General features: G+C 40.0%; 2 protein-coding genes and 1 long non-coding RNA gene across 7 annotated transcripts in view; 1 reads left to right on the top strand and 2 right to left on the bottom strand.

Moving 5' to 3' along the window:
* The window catches only part of LOC118383269 (CD209 antigen-like protein E), a 139175-nt gene that overhangs the window by 45546 nt on the left and 72182 nt on the right, over positions 1-21447 (top strand). The gene's annotated exons all lie outside the window — the stretch shown is intronic.
* Positions 14137-16178, bottom strand: LOC118371772 (T-cell ecto-ADP-ribosyltransferase 1-like). Its single transcript, XM_052464976.1, has 4 exons — positions 16105-16178; positions 15905-15957; positions 15731-15813; positions 14137-15150 (listed from the first exon to the last, which is right to left on the bottom strand). Exons 1-4 carry the CDS (start codon positions 16161-16163, stop codon positions 14668-14670), a joined length of 678 nt encoding a protein of 225 aa, XP_052320936.1. The 5' UTR covers positions 16164-16178; the 3' UTR covers positions 14137-14667.
* Positions 18759-19484, bottom strand: LOC127908020 (uncharacterized). Its single transcript, XR_008065905.1, has 3 exons — positions 19343-19484; positions 19138-19203; positions 18759-19071 (listed from the first exon to the last, which is right to left on the bottom strand). It is a non-coding gene; the product is annotated as an uncharacterized LOC127908020 (long non-coding RNA).

Raw genomic sequence — 21447 nt, 5'->3', positions numbered from 1 at the left:
ATAAGAGAGGGCCTAGAACAGAGCCCTGGGGGACACCAGTGGTGAGAGCGCGTGGTGAGGAGACAGATTCTCGCCATGCCACCTGGTAGGAGCGACCTGTCAGGTAGGACGCAATCCAAGCGTGGGCCGCGCCGGAGATGCCCAGCTCGGAGAGGGTGGAGAGGAGGATCTGATGGTTCACAGTATCGAAGGCAGCCGATAGGTCTAGAAGGATGAGAGCAGAGGAGAGAGAGTTAGCTTTAGCAGTGCGGAGCGCCTCCGTGATACAGAGAAGAGCAGTCTCAGTTGAATGACTAGTCTTGAAACCTGACTGATTTGGATCAAGAAGGTCATTCTGAGAGAGATAGCGGTAGAGCTGGCCAAGGACGGCACGCTCAAGAGTTTTGGAGAGAAAAGAGAGAAGGGATACTGGTCTGTAGTTGTTGACATCGGAGGGATCGAGTGTAGGTTTTTTCAGAAGGGGTGCAACTCTCGCTCTCTTGAAGACGGGAGGGACGTAGCCAGCGGTCAGGGATGAGTTGATGAGCGAGGTGAGGTAAGGGAGAAGGTCTCCGGAAATGGTCTGGAGAAGAGAGGAGGGGATAGGGTCAAGCGGGCAGGTTGTTGGGCGGCCGGCCGTCACAAGACGCGAGATTTCATCTGGAGAGAGAGGGGAGAAAGAGGTCAGAGCATAGGGTAGGGCAGTGTGAGCAGAACCAGCGGTGTCGTTTGACTTAGCAAACGAGGATCGGATGTCGTCGACCTTCTTTTCAAAATGGTTGACGAAGTCATCTGCAGAGAGGGAGGAGGGGGGGGGGATTCAGGAGGGAGGAGAAGGTGGCAAAGAGCTTCCTAGGGTTAGAGGCAGATGCTTGGAATTTAGAATGGTAGAAAGTGGCTTTAGCAGCAGAGACAGAGGAGGAAAATGTAGAGAGGAGGGAGTGAAAGGATGCCAGGTCCGCAGGGAGGCGAGTTTTCCTCCATTTCCGCTCGGCTGTCCGGAGCCCTGTTCTGTGAGCTCGCAAGGAGTCGTCGAGCCACGGAGCGGGAGGGGAGGACCGAGCCGGCCTGGAGGATAGGGGACAAAGGGAGTCAAAGGATGCAGTAAGGGAGGAGAGGAGGGTTGAGGAGGCAGAATCAGGAGATAGGTTGGAGAAAGTTTGAGCAGAGGGAAGAGATGATAGGATGGAAGAGGAGAGAGTAGCGGAGGAGAGAGAGCGAAGGTTGGGACGGCGCGATACCATCCGAGTAGGGGCAGTGTGGGAAGTGTTGGATGAGAGCGAGAGGGAAAAGGATACAAGGTAGTGGTCGGAGACTTGGAGGGGAGTTGCAATGAGGTTAGTGGAAGAACAGCATCTAGTAAAGATGAGGTCAAGCGTATTGCCTGCCTTGTGAGTAGGGGGAAGGTGAGAGGGTGAGGTCAAAAGAGGAGAGGAGTGGAAAGAAGGAGGCAGAGAGGAATGAGTCAAAGGTAGACGTGGGGAGGTTAAAGTCGCCCAGAACTGTGAGAGGTGAGCCGTCCTCAGGAAAGGAGCTTATCAAGGCATCAAGCTCATTGATGAACTCTCCGAGGAACCTGGAGGGCGATAAATGATAAGGATGTTAAGCTTGAAAGGGCTGGTAACTGTGACAGCATGGAATTCAAAGGAGGCGATAGACAGATGGGTAAGGGGAGAAAGAGAGAAAGACCACTTGGGAGAGATGAGGATCCCGGTGCCACCACCCCGCTGACCAGAAGCTCTCGGGGTGTGCGAGAACACGTGGGCGGACGAGGAGAGAGCAGTAGGAGTAGCAGTGTTATCTGTGGTGATCCATGTTTCCGTCAGTGCCAAGAAGTCAAGGGACTGGAGGAGGCATAGGCTGAGATGAACTCTGCCTTGTTGGCCGCAGATCGGCAGTTCCAGAGGCTACCGGAGACCTGGAACTCCACGTGGGTCGTACGCGCTGGGACCACCAGATTAGGGTGGTCGCGGCCACGCGGTGTGGAGCGTTTGTATGGTCTGTGCAGAGAGGAGAGAACAGGGATAGACAGACACATAGTTGACAGGCTACAGAAAAGGCTACGCTAATGCAAGGAGATTGGAATGACAAGTGGACTACATGTCTCGAATGTTCAGAAAGTTAAGCTTACGTAGCAAGAATCTTATTGACTAAAATGATTAAAATGATACAGTACTGCTAAAGTAGGCTAGCTGGCAGTGGCTGCGTTGTTGACACTACACTAATCAAGTCGTTCCGTTGAGTGTAATAGTTTCTACAGTGCTACTATTCGGGGGGCTAGCTGGCTAGCTAGCAGTGTATGTTGTTGTATGTTCTAATACAGTCCAGATAGATGGGTTTAGTTATGTGTTCTAATACAGTCTAGGTAGATAGGTTAAGTTATGTGTTCTAATACAGTCTAGGTAGATGAGTTTAGTTGTGTGTTCTAATGCTGTCTAGGTAGATGGGTTTAGTTATGTGTTCTAATACAGTCTAGGTAGATGGGTTTAGTTATGTGTTCTAATGCTGTCTAGGTAGATGGGTTTAGTTATGTGTTCTAATGCTGTCTAGGTAGATGGGTTTAGTTATGTGTTCTAATGCTGTCTAGGTAGATGGGTTTAGTTGTGTGTTCTAATGCTGTCTAGGTAGATGGGTTTAGTTATGTGTTCTAATGCTGTCTAGGTAGATGGGTTTAGTTATGTGTTCTAATGCTGTCTAGGTAGATGGGTTTAGTTATGTGTTCTAATACAGTCTAGGTAGATGGGTTTAGTTATGTGTTCTAATGCTGTCTAGGTAGATGGGTTTAGTTATGTGTTCTAATACAGTCTAGGTAGATAGGTTAAGTTATGTGTTCTAATACAGTCTAGGTAGATGGGTTTAGTTATGTGTTCTAATGCTGTCTAGGTAGATGGGTTTAGTTGTGTGTTCTAATGCTGTCTAGGTAGATGGGTTTAGTTATGTGTTCTAATGCTGTCTAGGTAGATGGGTTTAGTTGTGTTCTAATGCTGTCTAGGTAGATGGGTTTAGTTATGTGTTCTAATGCTGTCTATGTAGATGGGTTTAGTTGTGTGTTCTAATGCTGTCTAGGTAGATGGGTTTAGTTATGTGTTCTAATGCTGTCTAGGTAGATGGGTTTAGTTGTGTTCTAATGCTGTCTAGGTAGATGGGTTTAGTTGTGTGTTCTAATGCTGTCTAGGTAGATGGGTTTAGTTGTGTGTTCTAATGCTGTCTAGGTAGATGGGTTTAGTTATGTGTTCTAATACAGTCTAGGTAGATGGGTTTAGTTATGTGTTCTAATGCTGTCTAGGTAGATGGGTTTAGTTATGTGTTCTAATGCTGTCTAGGTAGATGGGTTTAGTTATGGGTTCTAATGCTGTCTAGGTAGATGGGTTTAGTTGTGTGTTCTAATGCTGTCTAGGTAGATGGGTTTAGTTATGTGTTCTAATGCTGTCTAGGTAGATGGGTTTAGTTATGTGTTCTAATGCTGTCTAGGTAGATGGGTTTAGTTATGTGTTCTAATGCTGTCTAGGTAGATGGGTTTAGTTGTGTTCTAATGCTGTCTAGGTAGATGGGTTTAGTTGTGTGTTCTAATGCTGTCTAGGTAGATGGGTTTAGTTGTGTGTTCTAATGCTGTCTAGGTAGATGGGTTTAGTTATGTGTTCTAATACAGTCTAGGTAGATAGGTTAAGTTATGTGTTCTAATACAGTCTAGGTAGATGAGTTTAGTTGTGTGTTATAATGCTGTCTAGGTAGATGGGTTTAGTTATGTGTTCAAATACAGTCTATGTAGATAGGTTAAGTTGTATGTTCTAATACAGTCCAGATAGATGGGTTTAGTTATGTGTTCTAATACAGTCTAGGTAGATAGGTTAAGTTATGTGTTCTAATACAGTCTAGGTAGATGAGTTTAGTTGTGTGTTCTAATGGTGTCTAGGTAGATGGGTTTAGTTATGTGTTCTAATACAGTCTAGGTAGATGGGTTTAGTTATGTGTTCTAATGCTGTCTAGGTAGATGGGTTTAGTTATGTGTTCTAATGCTGTCTAGGTAGATGGGTTTAGTTATGTGTTCTAATGCTGTCTAGGTAGATGGGTTTAGTTATGTGTTCTAATGCTGTCTAGGTAGATGGGTTTAGTTGTGTGTTCTAATGCTGTCTAGGTAGATGGGTTTAGTTATGTGTTCTAATGCTGTCTAGGTAGATGGGTTTAGTTATGTGTTCTAATGCTGTCTATGTAGATGGGTTTAGTTGTGTGTTCTAATGCTGTCTAGGTAGATGGGTTTAGTTGTGTGTTCTAATGCTGTCTAGGTAGATGGGTTTAGTTGTGTGTTCTAATGCTGTCTAGGTAGATGGGTTTAGTTATGTGTTCTAATACAGTCTAGGTAGATAGGTTGAGTTTATGTGTTCTAATACAGTCTAGGTAGATGAGTTTAGTTGTGTGTTCTAATGCTGTCTAGGTAGATGGGTTTAGTTATGTGTTCTAATACAGTCTATGTAGATAGGTTAGTTGTAGTCTAGGTAGATGGGTTTGTTCTAATACAGTCCAGATAGATGGGTTTAGTTATGTGTTCTAATACAGTCTAGGTAGATAGGTTAAGTTATGTGTTCTAATACAGTCTAGGTAGATGAGTTTAGTTGTGTGTTCTAATGCTGTCTAGGTAGATGGGTTTAGTTATGTGTTCTAATACAGTCTAGGTAGATGGGTTTAGTTATGTGTTCTAATGCTGTCTAGGTAGATGGGTTTAGTTATGTGTTCTAATGCTGTCTAGGTAGATGGGTTTAGTTATGTGTTCTAATGCTGTCTAGGTAGATGGGTTTAGTTGTGTTCTAATGCTGTCTAGGTAGATGGGTTTAGTTATGTGTTCTAATGCTGTCTAGGTAGATGGGTTTAGTTATGTGTTCTAATACAGTCTAGGTAGATGGGTTTAGTTATGTGTTCTAATGCTGTCTAGGTAGATGGGTTTAGTTATGTGTTCTAATGCTGTCTAGGTAGATGGGTTTAGTTATGTGTTCTAATGCTGTCTAGGTAGATGGGTTTAGTTGTGTTCTAATGCTGTCTAGGTAGATGGGTTTAGTTGTGTGTTCTAATGCTGTCTAGGTAGATGGGTTTAGTTATGTGTTCTAATACAGTCTAGGTAGATGGGTTTAGTTATGTGTTCTAATGCTGTCTAGGTAGATGGGTTTAGTTATGTGTTCTAATGCTGTCTAGGTAGATGGGTTTAGTTGTGTGTTCTAATGCTGTCTAGGTAGATGGGTTTAGTTGTGTGTTCTAATGCTGTCTAGGTAGATGGGTTTAGTTATGTGTTCTAATGCTGTCTAGGTAGATGGGTTTAGTTATGTGTTCTAATGCTGTCTAGGTACATGGGTTTAGTTGTGTGTTCTAATGCTGTCTAGGTAGATGGGTTTAGTTGTGTGTTCTAATGCTGTCTCGGTAGATGGGTTTAGTTGTGTGTTCTAATGCTGTCTAGGTAGATGGGTTTAGTTATGTTTTCTAAAACAGTCTAGGTAGATGGGTTTAGTTATGTTTTCTAATACAGTCTAGGTAGATGGGTTTAGTTATGTGTTCTAATGCTGTCTAGGTAGATGGGTTTAGTTATGTGTTCTAATGCTGTCTAGGTAGATGGGTTTAGTTGTGTGTTCTAATGCTGTCTAGGTAGATGGGTTTAGTTATGTGTTCTAATGCTGTCTAGGTAGATGGGTTTAGTTGTGTTCTAATGCTGTCTAGGTAGATGGGTTTAGTTATGTGTTCTAATGCTGTCTATGTAGATGGGTTTAGTTGTGTGTTCTAATGCTGTCTAGGTAGATGGGTTTAGTTATGTTTTCTAATACAGTCTAGGTAGATGGATTTAGTTATGTTTTCTAAAACAGTCTAGTCTAGGTAGATGGGTTTAGTTGTGTGTTCTAATGCTGTCTAGGTAGATGGGTTTAGTTATGTGTTCTAATGCTGTCTAGGTAGATGGGTTTAGTTGTGTTCTAATGCTGTCTAGGTAGATGGGTTTAGTTATGTGTTCTAATGCTGTCTATGTAGATGGGTTTAGTTGTGTGTTCTAATGCTGTCTAGGTAGATGGGTTTAGTTATGTTTTCTAATACAGTCTAGGTAGATGGATTTAGTTATGTTTTCTAAAACAGTCTATGTAGATGGGTTTAGTTGTGTGTTCTAATGCTGTCTAGGTAGATGGGTTTAGTTATGTGTTCTAATGCTGTCTAGGTAGATGGGTTTAGTTGTGTTCTAATGCTGTCTAGGTAGATGGGTTTAGTTGCGTGTTCTAATGCTGTCTAGGTAGATGGGTTTAGTTGTGTGTTCTAATGCTGTCTAGGTAGATGGGTTTAGTTATGTGTTCTAATACAGTCTAGGTAGATGGGTTTAGTTATGTGTTCTAATGCTGTCTAGGTAGATGGGTTTAGTTATGTGTTCTAATGCTGTCTAGGTAGATGGGTTTAGTTATGGGTTCTAATGCTGTCTAGGTAGATGGGTTTAGTTGTGTGTTCTAATGCTGTCTAGGTAGATGGGTTTAGTTATGTGTTCTAATGCTGTCTAGGTAGATGGGTTTAGTTATGTGTTCTAATGCTGTCTAGGTAGATGGGTTTAGTTGTGTGTTCTAATGCTGTCTAGGTAGATGGGTTTAGTTGTGTGTTCTAATGCTGTCTAGGTAGATGGGTTTAGTTGTGTGTTCTAATGCTGTCTAGGTAGATGGGTTTAGTTATGTTTTTTAAAACAGTCTAGGTAGATGGGTTTAGTTATGTTTTCTAATACAGTCTAGGTAGATGGGTTTAGTTATGTGTTCTAATGCTGTCTATGTAGATGGGTTTAGTTATGTGTTCTAATGCTGTCTAGGTAGATGCGTTTAGTTGTGTGTTCTAATGCTGTCTAGGTAGATGGGTTTAGTTGTGTGTTCTAATGCTGTCTAGGTAGATGGGTTTAGTTATGTTTTTTAAAACAGTCTAGGTAGATGGGTTTAGTTATGTGTTCTAATGCTGTCTATGTAGATGGGTTTAGTTATGTGTTCTAATGCTGTCTAGGTAGATGCGTTTAGTTGTGTGTTCTAATGCTGTCTAGGTAGATGGGTTTAGTTGTGTTCTAATGCTGTCTAGGTAGATGGGTTTAGTTATGTGTTCTAATGCTGTCTATGTAGATGGGTTTAGTTGTGTGTTCTAATGCTGTCTAGGTAGATGGGTTTAGTTATGTTTTCTAATACAGTCTAGGTAGATGGATTTAGTTATGTTTTCTAAAACAGTCTACGTAGATGGGTTTAGTTGTGTGTTCTAATGCTGTCTATGTAGATGGGTTTAGTTATGTTTTCTAAAACAGTCTAGGTAGATGGGTTTAGTTATGTGTTCTACTGCTGTCTAGGTAGATGGGTTTAGTTGTGTGTTCTAATGCTGTCTAGGTAGATGGGTTTAGTTATGTGTTCTAATGCTGTCTAGGTAGATGGGTTTAGTTGTGTGTTCTAATGCTGTCTAGGTAGATGGGTTTAGTTATGTGTTCTAATGCTGTCTAGGTAGATGGGTTTAGTTATGTGTTCTAATACAGTCTAGGTAGATGGGTTTAGTTATGTGTTCTAATGCTGTCTAGGTAGATGGGTTTAGTTATGTGTTCTAATGCTGTCTAGGTAGATGGGTTTAGTTATGTGTTCTAATGCTGTCTAGGTAGATGGGTTTAGTTGTGTTCTAATGCTGTCTAGGTAGATGGGTTTAGTTATGTGTTCTAATGCTGTCTATGTAGATGGGTTTAGTTGTGTGTTCTAATGCTGTCTAGGTAGATGGGTTTAGTTATGTTTTCTAATACAGTCTAGGTAGATGGATTTAGTTATGTTTTCTAAAACAGTCTATGTAGATGGGTTTAGTTGTGTGTTCTAATGCTGTCTAGGTAGATGGGTTTAGTTATGTGTTCTAATGCTGTCTAGGTAGATGGGTTTAGTTGTGTTCTAATGCTGTCTAGGTAGATGGGTTTAGTTGTGTGTTCTAATGCTGTCTAGGTAGATGGGTTTAGTTGTGTGTTCTAATGCTGTCTAGGTAGATGGGTTTAGTTATGTGTTCTAATACAGTCTAGGTAGATGGGTTTAGTTATGTGTTCTAATGCTGTCTAGGTAGATGGGTTTAGTTATGTGTTCTAATGCTGTCTAGGTAGATGGGTTTAGTTATGTGTTCTAATGCTGTCTAGGTAGATGGGTTTAGTTATGTGTTCTAATGCTGTCTAGGTAGATGGGTTTAGTTATGTGTTCTAATGCTGTCTAGGTAGATGGGTTTAGTTATGTGTTCTAATGCTGTCTAGGTAGATGGGTTTAGTTGTGTGTTCTAATGCTGTCTAGGTAGATGGGTTTAGTTGTGTGTTCTAATGCTGTCTAGGTAGATGGGTTTAGTTATGTGTTCTAATGCTGTCTAGGTAGATGGGTTTAGTTTTAAAACAGTCTAGGTAGATGGGTTTAGTTATGTTTTCTAATACAGTCTAGGTAGATGGGTTTAGTTATGTGTTCTAATGCTGTCTAGGTAGATGGGTTTAGTTATGTGTTCTAATGCTGTCTAGGTAGATGGATGCGTTTAGTTGTGTGTTCTAATGCTGTCTAGGTAGATGGGTTTAGTTATGTGTTCTAATGCTGTCTAGGTAGATGGGTTTAGTTGTGTTCTAATGCTGTCTAGGTAGATGGGTTTAGTTATGTGTTCTAATGCTGTCTATGTAGATGGGTTTAGTTGTGTGTTCTAATGCTGTCTAGGTAGATGGGTTTAGTTATGTTTTCTAATACAGTCTAGGTAGATGGATTTAGTTATGTTTTCTAAAACAGTCTAGGTAGATGGGTTTAGTTGTGTGTTCTAATGCTGTCTAGGTAGATGGGTTTAGTTATGTTTTCTAAAACAGTCTAGGTAGATGGGTTTAGTTATGTGTTCTAATGCTGTCTAGGTAGATGGGTTTAGTTTGTGTGTTCTAATGCTGTCTAGGTAGATGGGTTTAGTTATGTGTTCTAATGCTGTCTAGGTAGATGGGTTTAGTTGTGTGTTCTAATGCTGTCTAGGTAGATGGGTTTAGTTATGTGTTCTAATGCTGTCTAGGTAGATGGGTTTAGTTGTGTTCTAATGCTGTCTAGGTAGATTGGTTTAGTTGTGTGTTCTAATGCTGTCTAGGTAGATGGGTTTAGTTGTGTGTTCTAATGCTGTCTAGGTAGATGGGTTTAGTTATGTGTTCTAATACAGTCTAGGTAGATGGGTTTAGTTGTGTGTTCTAATGCTGTCTAGGTAGATGGGTTTAGTTATGTTTTCTAAAACAGTCTAGGTAGATGGGTTTAGTTATGTTTTCTAATACAGTCTAGGTAGATGGATTTAGTTATGTTTTCTAAAACAGTCTAGGTAGATGGGTTTAGTTATGTTTTCTAATACAGTCTAGGTAGATGGGTTTAGTTATGTGTTCTAATGCTGTCTAGGTAGATGGGTTTAGTTATGTGTTCTAATGCTGTCTAGGTAGATGGGTTTAGTTGTGTTCTAATGCTGTCTAGGTAGATGGGTTTAGTTGTGTGTTCTAATGCTGTCTAGGTAGATGGGTTTAGTTGTGTGTTCTAATGCTGTCTAGGTAGATGGGTTTAGTTATGTGTTCTAATGCTGTCTAGGTAGATGGGTTTAGTTATGTGTTCTAATACAGTCTAGGTAGATAGGTCTAGTTATGTGTTCTAATACAGTCTAGGTAGATGGGTTTAGTTGTGTGTTATAATGCTGTCTAGGTAGATGGGTTTAGTTATGTGTTCTAATACAGTCTATGTAGATGGGTTTAGTTGTGTGTTCTAATACAGTCCAGGTAGATGGGTTTAGTTATGTGTTCTAATACAGTCTAGGTAGATAGGTTAAGTTATGTGTTCTAATACAGTCTAGGTAGATGGGTTTAGTTGTGTGTTCTAATGCTGTCTAGGTAGATGGGTTTAGTTATGTGTTCTAATACAGTCTAGGTAGATGGGTTTAGTTATGTGTTCTAATGCTGTCTAGGTAGATGGGTTTAGTTATGTGTTCTAATGCTGTCTAGGTAGATGGGTTTAGTTATGTGTTCTAATGCTGTCTAGGTAGATGGGTTTAGTTGTGTGTTCTAATGCTGTCTAGGTAGATGGGTTTAGTTATGTGTTCTAATGCTGTCTAGGTAGATGGGTTTAGTTATGTGTTCTAATGCTGTCTAGGTAGATGGGTTTAGTTATGTGTTCTAATGCTGTCTAGGTAGATGGGTTTAGTTATGTGTTCTAATGCTGTCTAGGTAGATGGGTTTAGTTATGTGTTCTAATGCTGTCTAGGTAGATGGGTTTAGTTATGTGTTCTAATGCTGTCTAGGTAGATGGGTTTAGTTGTGTGTTCTAATGCTGTCTAGGTAGATGGGTTTAGTTATGTGTTCTAATGCTGTCTAGGTAGATGGGTTTAGTTGTGTTCTAATGCTGTCTAGGTAGATGGGTTTAGTTATGTGTTCTAATGCTGTCTATGTAGATGGGTTTAGTTGTGTGTTCTAATGCTGTCTAGGTAGATGGGTTTAGTTATGTTTTCTAATACAGTCTAGGTAGATGGATTTAGTTATGTTTTCTAAAACAGTCTACGTAGATGGGTTTAGTTGTGTGTTCTAATGCTGTCTAGGTAGATGGGTTTAGTTATGTGTTCTAATGCTGTCTAGGTAGATGGGTTTAGTTGTGTTCTAATGCTGTCTAGGTAGATGGGTTTAGTTATGTGTTCTAATGCTGTCTATGTAGATGGGTTTAGTTGTGTGTTCTAATGCTGTCTAGGTAGATGGGTTTAGTTATGTTTTCTAATACAGTCTAGGTAGATGGATTTAGTTATGTTTTCTAAAACAGTCTATGTAGATGGGTTTAGTTGTGTGTTCTAATGCTGTCTAGGTAGATGGGTTTAGTTATGTGTTCTAATGCTGTCTAGGTAGATGGGTTTAGTTGTGTTCTAATGCTGTCTAGGTAGATGGGTTTAGTTGCGTGTTCTAATGCTGTCTAGGTAGATGGGTTTAGTTGTGTGTTCTAATGCTGTCTAGGTAGATGGGTTTAGTTATGTGTTCTAATACAGTCTAGGTAGATGGGTTTAGTTATGTGTTCTAATGTTCTAATACAGTCTGTCTAGGTAGATGGGTTTAGTTATGTGTTCTAATGCTGTCTAGGTAGATGGGTTTAGTTATGGGTTCTAATGCTGTCTAGGTAGATGGGTTTAGTTGTGTGTTCTAATGCTGTCTAGGTAGATGGGTTTAGTTATGTGTTCTAATGCTGTCTAGGTAGATGGGTTTAGTTATGTGTTCTAATGCTGTCTAGGTAGATGGGTTTAGTTGTGTGTTCTAATGCTGTCTAGGTAGATGGGTTTAGTTGTGTGTTCTAATGCTGTCTAGGTAGATGGGTTTAGTTGTGTGTTCTAATGCTGTCTAGGTAGATGGGTTTAGTTATGTTTTTTAAAACAGTCTAGGTAGATGGGTTTAGTTATGTTTTCTAATACAGTCTAGGTAGATGGGTTTAGTTATGTGTTCTAATGCTGTCTAGGTAGATGGGTTTAGTTATGTGTTCTAATGCTGTCTAGGTAGATGCGTTTAGTTGTGTGTTCTAATGCTGTCTAGGTAGATGGGTTTAGTTATGTGTTCTAATGCTGTCTAGGTAGATGGGTTTAGTTGTGTTCTAATGCTGTCTAGGTAGATGGGTTTAGTTATGTGTTCTAATGCTGTCTATGTAGATGGGTTTAGTTGTGTGTTCTAATGCTGTCTAGGTAGATGGGTTTAGTTATGTTTTCTAATACAGTCTAGGTAGATGGATTTAGTTATGTTTTCTAAAACAGTCTACGTAGATGGGTTTAGTTGTGTGTTCTAATGCTGTCTAGGTAGATGGGTTTAGTTATGTTTTCTAAAACAGTCTAGGTAGATGGGTTTAGTTATGTGTTCTAATGCTGTCTAGGTAGATGGGTTTAGTTGTGTGTTCTAATGCTGTCTAGGTAGATGGGTTTAGTTATGTGTTCTAATGCTGTCTAGGTAGATGGGTTTAGTTGTGTGTTCTAATGCTGTCTAGGTAGATGGGTTTAGTTATGTGTTCTAATGCTGTCTAGGTAGATGGGTTTAGTTGTGTTCTAATGCTGTCTAGGTAGATTGGTTTAGTTGTGTGTTCTAATGCTGTCTAGGTAGATGGGTTTAGTTGTGTGTTCTAATGCTGTCTAGGTAGATGGGTTTAGTTATGTGTTCTAATACAGTCTAGGTAGATGGGTTTAGTTATGTGTTCTAATGCTGTCTAGGTAGATGGGTTTAGTTGTGTGTTCTAATGCTGTCTAGGTAGATGGGTTTCGTTGTGTGTTCTAATGCTGTCTAGGTAGATGGGTTTAGTTGTGTGTTCTAATGCTGTCTAGGTAGATGGGTTTAGTTATGTTTTCTAAAACAGTCTAGGTAGATGGGTTTAGTTATGTTTTCTAATACAGTCTAGGTAGATGGATTTAGTTATGTTTTCTAAAACAGTCTAGGTAGATGGGTTTAGTTATGTTTTCTAATACAGTCTAGGTAGATGGATTTAGTTATGTTTTCTAAAACAGTCTACGTAGATGGGTTTAGTTGTGTTTTCTAATGCTGTCTAGGTAGCTGGGTTTGGATTAGTTATCTTTGTTCAAATATAGTGAAGGTAGATGGGTTTGGGTTAGTTATTTGTGCACATACAGTAGTGTGCCCTTCAAACCACAAACACTAAAGCCCCTGGCACGCACAAACACACAAGTACACACAATAGTATATAATAGAATATCTTTATTGTCCATTTAAATATTTCATGAAATATTATTAATTTGATAACGTGTGGAATGATACCAGTCATCAGTCAATCATCAGAGTGACTTCTGACTTCTGTTTATATCTGTCCCACTAACAAGGTAACTTTTGTGATCTTCCACCTTCAGAAACCCCCTGCTATCAAGGCTGAGGCTATCTTGAAGGTGTGACACAGTCATCATCAGGCTGAGTTCAGTGCAAACAGTTGTCAAAATAACCAGTTTAGTCAGTAGGTAGTTATGACAGTTAACCTGTGAATAGTCAGTAGATGTTATGACAGTTCACTGCCACCCTATGAACTCGGTTGTCTCTGGTTATCAACATGATGGCTGCTGAAAGCTTCTTGGTAACTGAGTCCCTTCCCATCTCTCATCCAACCCCCCTAATGAGGTAGGCTACGTTCCAGGCTGACTACATGGAAGTTGCCTGCCAGATCTCACAACTCCTGGATAGATGTGGAACATAAATTTATCAGGTAACCACATCATATGCTATAGCAATCTGATGCCCAACTGCACAGTCAATGAAGCTTCAGGTTACCTTTGTCTATATCATTGAATCTTTCCTTAAATCTAAATATATTTGTAGTTCATTCTAATTATAACCTAAGAACAGACACATTTTCTTGAAGTGAGATGAAATTCATATCTTTATAATTGATGTACAGGTAGTGGATACATAAGGACATGGGATTTAATCATGCTCAATTGTTTTATTTATTTAACAAAAGCTGGAGTGCACATGCTGAAAATATAATGAAATTACAAATCACATTACATTTTTTATTTCACAAAAATAATCGTATTATTAATCTGAGGAAGTAATGCGGGTTTAAACATTTAACAGGATCATTACACCTGAGAGCTGAGAAAGATATATTTGTTTCAGATGACTTCCCGTTGTACATTGGTGGTGGGATGATCAGTACTATACAGAACATAATTAAAGAGCATTATGTTGCCTGTAGCAGCTGTTCTGTTGATTGTAAAACATCAAAATAACTGCTTTTCTGATTTATTTTGGCACCAATTTGCAGTTCAATTCTTCCAAACTACAGTGGCCACTAATGTGTAGATGACTTCACACCACAGGTTATTCTCTGGTGACTTCGTCTGGATGTTGGTCACTGTGAATACCTCATAGGGAGGAATTAAGACTTCTCTCTCTCCTGTAAATACAGAGTAATGTGATATGTCAGCTCCAAAACATGTGGTGATCTCAAAGCAGGACGTCGCTCCAAATGAATCTCTGACTATTTTCTTGCCTGTAGTGCTCAAAGTGAAGGTACCGAAACGGATATTTTGTACTGATCAAAATAGACTTTGGTTCCACGATAGGAGGTAGTGCTGAGCGATTCGTGCTTTTTGAGGTTGGTTTGGTTTCAGTTTGACAATAAAAATCCTTGTATTATTTTTTAAACAATACACTATGCGTTATGTAGGTTGAATGATGTAACACATAATACAACTATTAGTAAAAGTCCCATGATGGTAGTGACTGACCATTACTTGTTATCACTTAATAGGTTTTATCCAACATTTATTCACATTACTTTAATTAAATATTTCTGTTACATTGGTTTTATTTTATGACTTTAGTATGTCATTCCATGTCATCATCTAATCTCTATAGAGCTGCTGCCTATACTGTCTGACAAAATCACTATTTTAGTGTTGTAAATATATGAACACTATTGTGACAATGAACAAGGTTAGTAGCTTCATGTAGCAGTAGCCTGTATCTATTGCTTTACAATTCAGGTCACTCTTCCATTTCCCAGTGCTCTTCAGAGTGTACACGACTTTACACCACAGGTTGCTGACTGCTGACTTTGTCTGGATGTTGGTCACTTTGAATACCTCATAGGGAGGAATCAAAACTTCCCCCTCGTTTGCATATGCAGAGTAATATGTCAAGTTAACACCAAAACATGTGTTGATCTCAAAGCAGGATGTGTCTCCAAAATCCTATAAACTCTTATGTAAAGAACTTGAGGCAAAATAACCAAAGCGCATTTCTTTGTTGACAACATCCCGATCAAAAGTTACATTGGTTCTACGGTAGGTGGTCCAACATGTTGTTTGACTTTGTTTGAGAATCTGCATGGCGTCAGTCAGATAGAAGTGCAGGGAATGGTACTGGAATGATGTTCCATAACCATACCTGCCTTGTCGAACTGCTTTGTTGAAGTCTATGTAGATGGATTCAGAAGGAGGTTGGGGTTTGTTATTTGTGTACAAATACATAGAGACGGAATGCACTTTCTGCAGACCATCTGTTGGAATGGATGCATGTTTCTCTGCTATGTCCCAGGCTCTTCTGAAGTTAGTGGTGGTGTTTTTCTCATGTGGGAGGTAGTAGTCATCCACCCTCTTGAAGGCTTCGTCTCTGCAGCCATCGTATTTGTCATCAACGGAATCAGGTGCCATGTCCAGTGGGAAAATCGTGTTCTGTAACAGTAACATTCTTTAGTGACATTCTCCTGATACAGACCTAACAGGTTCCTACTTGGGTGATGAGTTGTTTACCAGTCCCTTATTGGACACAGTTTCCTGTTTGTGAGGCTAAATGTGAGGAAAACGAGTATTAAGTCTTGTGTGTTGGTCTGTTGTTTTAAGTCAATGTGCACAATGAAAGTACAACATAAAGCCACCGCCCAAGTCCTGAAGCAGGATGTCGAAGATATGATCCACAATAGTTTTTCCTGCATAGCTCAGGGCGTAGTCAAAACTACATGAAGACTATTCACAGGCATTGCCCACATTTAAGGACTCTCTTTTCTTGTTAGAAACAACAGTAGTGGGACACTATCTTCTCTTCTTATGTCTCTGTAAAAGGAGTACATGTTCTACTTTTTTATAAATGAACCCTGCTGGTGTTAAATGTAAGGTTCTATGAATGAATATTTTATTGGCTTTTCGTTTACTCAACGTGATTTCCTGATTTGAAATCATTTATTATAATCAGGCTAAATAAACTAAACTAGGTAAATGAAATATTAAGTGTGAGGTTATATTTTTCTTAGTGTACCTGTTTCACCAGTCCACAGTGAAGACAGAGAATCAACATCAAGACAGAGATTCTGTTTGTCTTCTTCTCAGTGAACGTCACATCTAAAGATGAGAACAAAACCAGTGAAATGATGCAAAGTTACAGATACATACACAACTGTTGTCATCATAAAACATTATTAAAACATCTCACCATCAATTAAGAGATATCCACCACCCATGTTGCAGAAGTTGTTGACCTCAAATCTACAGCATGTTGAAAGTATAATCAAACATTAAAAAAAATGAAATGAACCCTTAATTCAACAACCCAAGTGATACAACAACAATAAGTGATCCCTGTTCGTAAGACTGGAATAAAATATCACATCCTGTCAAATGGAGAATCATTACCTGTACTCTGTACTACATCCTGTCAAATGGAGAATCATTACCTGTACTCTGTACGACATCCTGTCAAATGGAGAATCATTACCTGTACTCTGTACTACATCCTGTCAAATGGAGAATCATTACCTGTAATCTGTACTACATCCTGTCAAATGGAGAATCATCTGTACCTGTACATCCTGTCAAATGGAGAATCATCACTGTATACGACATCCTGTCAAATGGAGAATCATTACCTGTACTCTGTACTACATCCTGTCAAATGGAGAATCATTAATACGACATCCTGTCAAATGGAGAATCATTACCTGTACTCTGTACTACATCCTGTCAAATGGAGAATCATTACCTGTAATCTGTACTACATCCTGTCAAATGGAGAATCATCACCTGTACTCTGTACTACATCCTGTCAAATGGAGAATCATCACCTGTACTCTGTACGACATCCTGTCAAATGGAGAATCATTACCTGTACTCTGTACTACATCCTGTCAAATGGAGAATCATCACATGTACTCTGTACTACATCCTGTCAAATGGAGAATCATTACCTGTAATCTGTACTACATCCTGTCAAATGGAGAATCATTACCTGTAATCTGTACTACATCCTGTCAAATGGAGAATCATTACCTGTACTCTGTACTACATCCTGTCAAATGGAGAATCATTACCTGTAATCTGTACTACATCCTGTCAAATGGAGAATCATCACCTGTACTCTGTACTACATCCTGTCAAATGGAGAATCATCACCTGTACTCTGTACGACATCCTGTCAAATGGAGAATCATTACCTGTACTCTGTACTACATCCTGTCAAATGGAGAATCATCACATGTACTCTGTACTACATCCTGTCAAATGGAGAATCATCACATGTACTCTGTACTACATCCTGTCAAATGGAGAATCATTACCTGTACTCTGTACTACATCCTGTCAAATGGAGAATCATTACCTGTACTCTGTACTACATCCTGTCAAATGGAGAATCATCACCTGTACTCTGTACTAGTACTGTGACTGGTGATGCAAGGAGCTCTTCAATCAAATTCTTCTTACGGTGGATCAGTTCTCTCAGTCATCCCAGTCATGTGTTTCTTTAAATAGCTGTGATAATGATGATCCACCCCACAGTGACGTTGACGTCTCGACTGAAAGACAACTTTAAAGTTACTTTCTCTTTCAATTTGGATAAATCTTTCACTTCATTTTCTTCATTACAATGTAACATATTCAAATCAAATTATATTTGTGACATACACATGGTTAGCAGATGTTAATGCGAGTGTAGCGAAATGCTTGTGCTTCTAGTTCCGACAATGCAGTAATAACCAACAAGTAATCTAACCTAACAATTCCACAACTACTACCTGTGTGATAGTGAGGTATAGTCATACTCGACATAATTTTGCTCAGAGTATTATTGTATTTGTATGTAGCCAGAGGGGGAATTGTCAAAGGTTACCAGGGTAACTGCATTGGCAGGGAGTGTCAGTTGTCTCTAAGCTTCGTTTGCCAATCATGTTCTCAGCTGGTGAGATTCTGACCTCTTGTACCCACAGTGCTTCATGTCAAGACAATGATTTAGGCAGAATCCCAATGACTCTCAAACAGCTTCCTATTGTTGTTTCCTTTACCTTGTTATGTCAGTGTGAGACCCAGATGTTTTCCCCACTGAGACTCATTACATTCTATTTCATTCTATGGGTTTTCCATCATATTGCTTTCATATGGCAAGGTCTTTCAGATCTGTGGTGGTTACAAAGGAACGATGACAGGAGACAAGGAAAGAGGACAAGGAAAGGAATGAATCAGATTGGGACGTGACCTATGTGTGTTTGGTATCACAGCGGCTGACTGTGTAGTTAAAGCTGGAGTCCAGCCACTGCAGAGGTAGCACCTAATCCAACAACTATACTGTATATGTACAGTGATGTCTGTTTGCACAGATAAATACAGCTCACACTCTAACACACACACACACTCTTTCTTTTGTCTCCATAACATAACATTCTGTCGTTCAGAATGTCAACACACTGGACACACCCAAACACGTATGCACATTGCACATTAAGTGGATGTTAACAGTTGTCCCTGTGGGTGATTGTGTCATTATAACAACAAACGCCTTGAGAAGGACGATACATTGACACACAATCACATATTTCTACAGATTCTGAAGTGGGGGTCAATGTTCTCTCAAGAATTCTGGAGAACAGAATGTTGAATGTCTGCATTCCAGCAACGTTCAGCAAACATTCTGATGTGTTTGGATAAAAGGGTTCCATTGTTGTACATCTGACCTGGGTCACTAAAGTTACAATAATTGATGTTGTAGTCATACAAGTCATACAGTGTTGCTGGTGCTGTGTAATCTAGCAAAGGTGAAACACATTGATGGTGCTTCCTGGGTTGAGAATTGAGGTCCGGTTTGGATTAGTTGATAACAGCGTGGTCCTAGCAATGTAAAGGGTGGTGGGTTTGATTCCTGCTGGAGTCACATATCCTAAACTCTAAATGTATACACTCACTGTACTGGAAATCACTTTGGATTCAAGAGGTTGATTAAATTCTTATGTTAATAGCAGATTTCCGTTAAAAGGTAATCATGAAGAAATGACGTATTTACACATTCAGTATCAGTCCTGATTCAATCACAGTGTGTAGAGTACAGTATGTAACAATACTGTATATCACCTACAGTATCAGTCCTGATTCAACCACAGTGTGTAGTGTACAGTATGTAACAATACTGTATATCACCTACAGTATCAGTCCTGATTCAACCACAGTGTGTAGAGTACAGTATGTAACAATACTGTATATCACCTACAGTATCAGTCCTGATTCAACCACAGTGTGTAGAGTACAGTATGTAACAATACTGTATATCACCTACAGTATCAGTCCTGATTCAACCACAGTGTGTAGAGTACAGTATGTAACAATACTGTATATCACCTATAGTATCAGTCCTGATTCAACCACAGTGTGTAGAGTACAGTATGTAACAATACTGTATATCACCTACAGTATCAGTCCTGATTCAACCACAGTGTGTAGAGTACAGTATGTAACAATACTGTATATCACCTACAGTATCAGTCCTGATTCAATCACAGTGTGTAGTATATCACCTACAGTATGTAACAATACTTTATATCACCTACAGTATCAGTCCTGATTCAACCACAGTGTGTAGAGTACATTATGTAACAATACTGTATATCACCTACAGTATCAGTCCTGATTCAACCACAGTGTGTAGAGTACAGTATGTAACAATACTGTATATCACCTACAGTATCAGTCCTGATTCAATCACAGTGTGTAGAGTACAGTATGTAACAATACTGTATATCACCTACAGTATCTGTCCTGATTCAACCACAGTGTGTAGAGTACAGTATGTAACAATACTGTATATCACCTGCAGTATCAGTCCTGATTCAACCACAGTGTGTAGAGTACAGTATGTAACAATACTGTATATCACCTGCAGTATCAGTCCTGATTCAATCACAGTGTGTAGAGTACAGTATGTAACAATACTGTATATCACCTACAGTATCAGTCCTGATTCAACCACAGTGTGTAGAGTACATTATGTAACAATACTGTATATCACCTACAGTATCAGTCCTGATTCAATCACAGTGTGTAGAGTACAGTATGTAACAATACTGTATATCACCTAGTTAGAAGACATGTTTAAATTTCATGTGATACTATGCAAAAGTTACTGTAAGATGTTGTGTTGTCAGGATACAGCCGTGATTCTCCACTCTGTTCCTGATGTTGTGTTGTCAGGCTACAGCCATGATTCTCCACTCTGTTCCCAATGTTGTGTTGTCAGGCTACAGCCATGATTCTCCACTCTGTTCCTGATGTTGTGTTGTCAGGCTACAGCCATGATTCTCCACTCTGTTCCTGATGTTGTGTTGTCAGGCTACAGCCATGATTCTCCACTCTGTTCCTGATGTTGTGTTGTCAGGCTACAGCGATGATTCTCCACTCTGTTCCTGATGTTGTGTTGTCAGGATACAGCCATGATTCTCCACTCTGTTCCTGATGTTGTGTTGTCAGGCTACAGCCATGATTCTCCACTCTGTTCCTGATGTTGTGTTGTCAGGCTACAGCCATGATTCTCCACTCTGTTCCTGATGTTGTGTTGTCAGGCTACAGCCATGATTCTCCACTCTGTTCCTGATGTTGTGTTGTCAGGCTACAGCGATGATTCTCCACTCTGTTCCTGAGTAGACAGCAGATACCTCCATACCCAAACAACATGATGTGTCTGTCATCACCACCTCTGAGTAGACAGCAGATACCTCCATACCTAAACAACATGAAGTGTCTGACATCACCACCTCTGAGTAGACAGCAGATACCTCCATACCTAAACAGCATGAAGTGTCTGTCATCACCACCTCTGAGTAGACAGCAGTTACCTCCATACCTAAACAACATGATGTGTCTGTCATCACCACCTCTGAGTAGACAGCAGATACCTCCATACCTAAACAATATGAAGTGTCTGTAATCACCACCTCTGAGTAGACAGCAGATACCTCCATACCTAAACAACATGATGTGTCTGTCATCACCACCTCTGAGTAGACAGCAGATACCTCCATACCTAAACAACATGAAGTGTCTGTCATCACCACCTCTGAGTAGACAGCAGATACCTCCATACCTAAACAGCATGAAGTGTCTGTCATCACCACCTCTGAGTAGACAGCAGATACCTCCATACCCAAACAACATGAAGTGTCTGTCATCACCACCTCTGAGTAGACAGCAGATACCTCCATACCTAAACAACATGAAGTGTCTGTCATCACCACCTCTGAGTAGACAGCAGATACCTCCATACCCAAACAACATGAAGTGTCTGTCATCACCACCTCTGAGTAGACAGCAGATACCTCCATACCTAAACAACATGAAGTGTCTGTCATCACCACCTCTGAGTAGACAGCAGATACCTCCATACCTAAACAACATGAAGTGTCTGTCATCACCACCTCTGAGTAGACAGCAGATACCTCCATACCCAAACAACATGAAGTGTCTGTCATCACCACCTCTGAGTAGACAGCAGATACCTCCATACCCAAACAATATGAAGTGTCTGACATCACCACCTCTGAGTAGACAGCAGATACCTCCATACCTAAACAACATGATGTGTCTGTCATCACCACCTCTGAGTAGACAGCAGATACCTCCATACCAAAACAACATGATGTGTCTGTCATCACCACCTCTGAGTAGACAGCAGATACCTCCATACCTAAACAACATGATGTGTCTGTAATCACCACCTCTGAG

The sequence above is a fragment of the Oncorhynchus keta genome, chromosome 16 (genome assembly GCF_023373465.1).
Source record: "Oncorhynchus keta strain PuntledgeMale-10-30-2019 chromosome 16, Oket_V2, whole genome shotgun sequence".
Lineage (NCBI taxonomy): Eukaryota > Metazoa > Chordata > Actinopteri > Salmoniformes > Salmonidae > Oncorhynchus > Oncorhynchus keta.
This window is presented reverse-complemented; position numbering and strand designations above follow the sequence as displayed.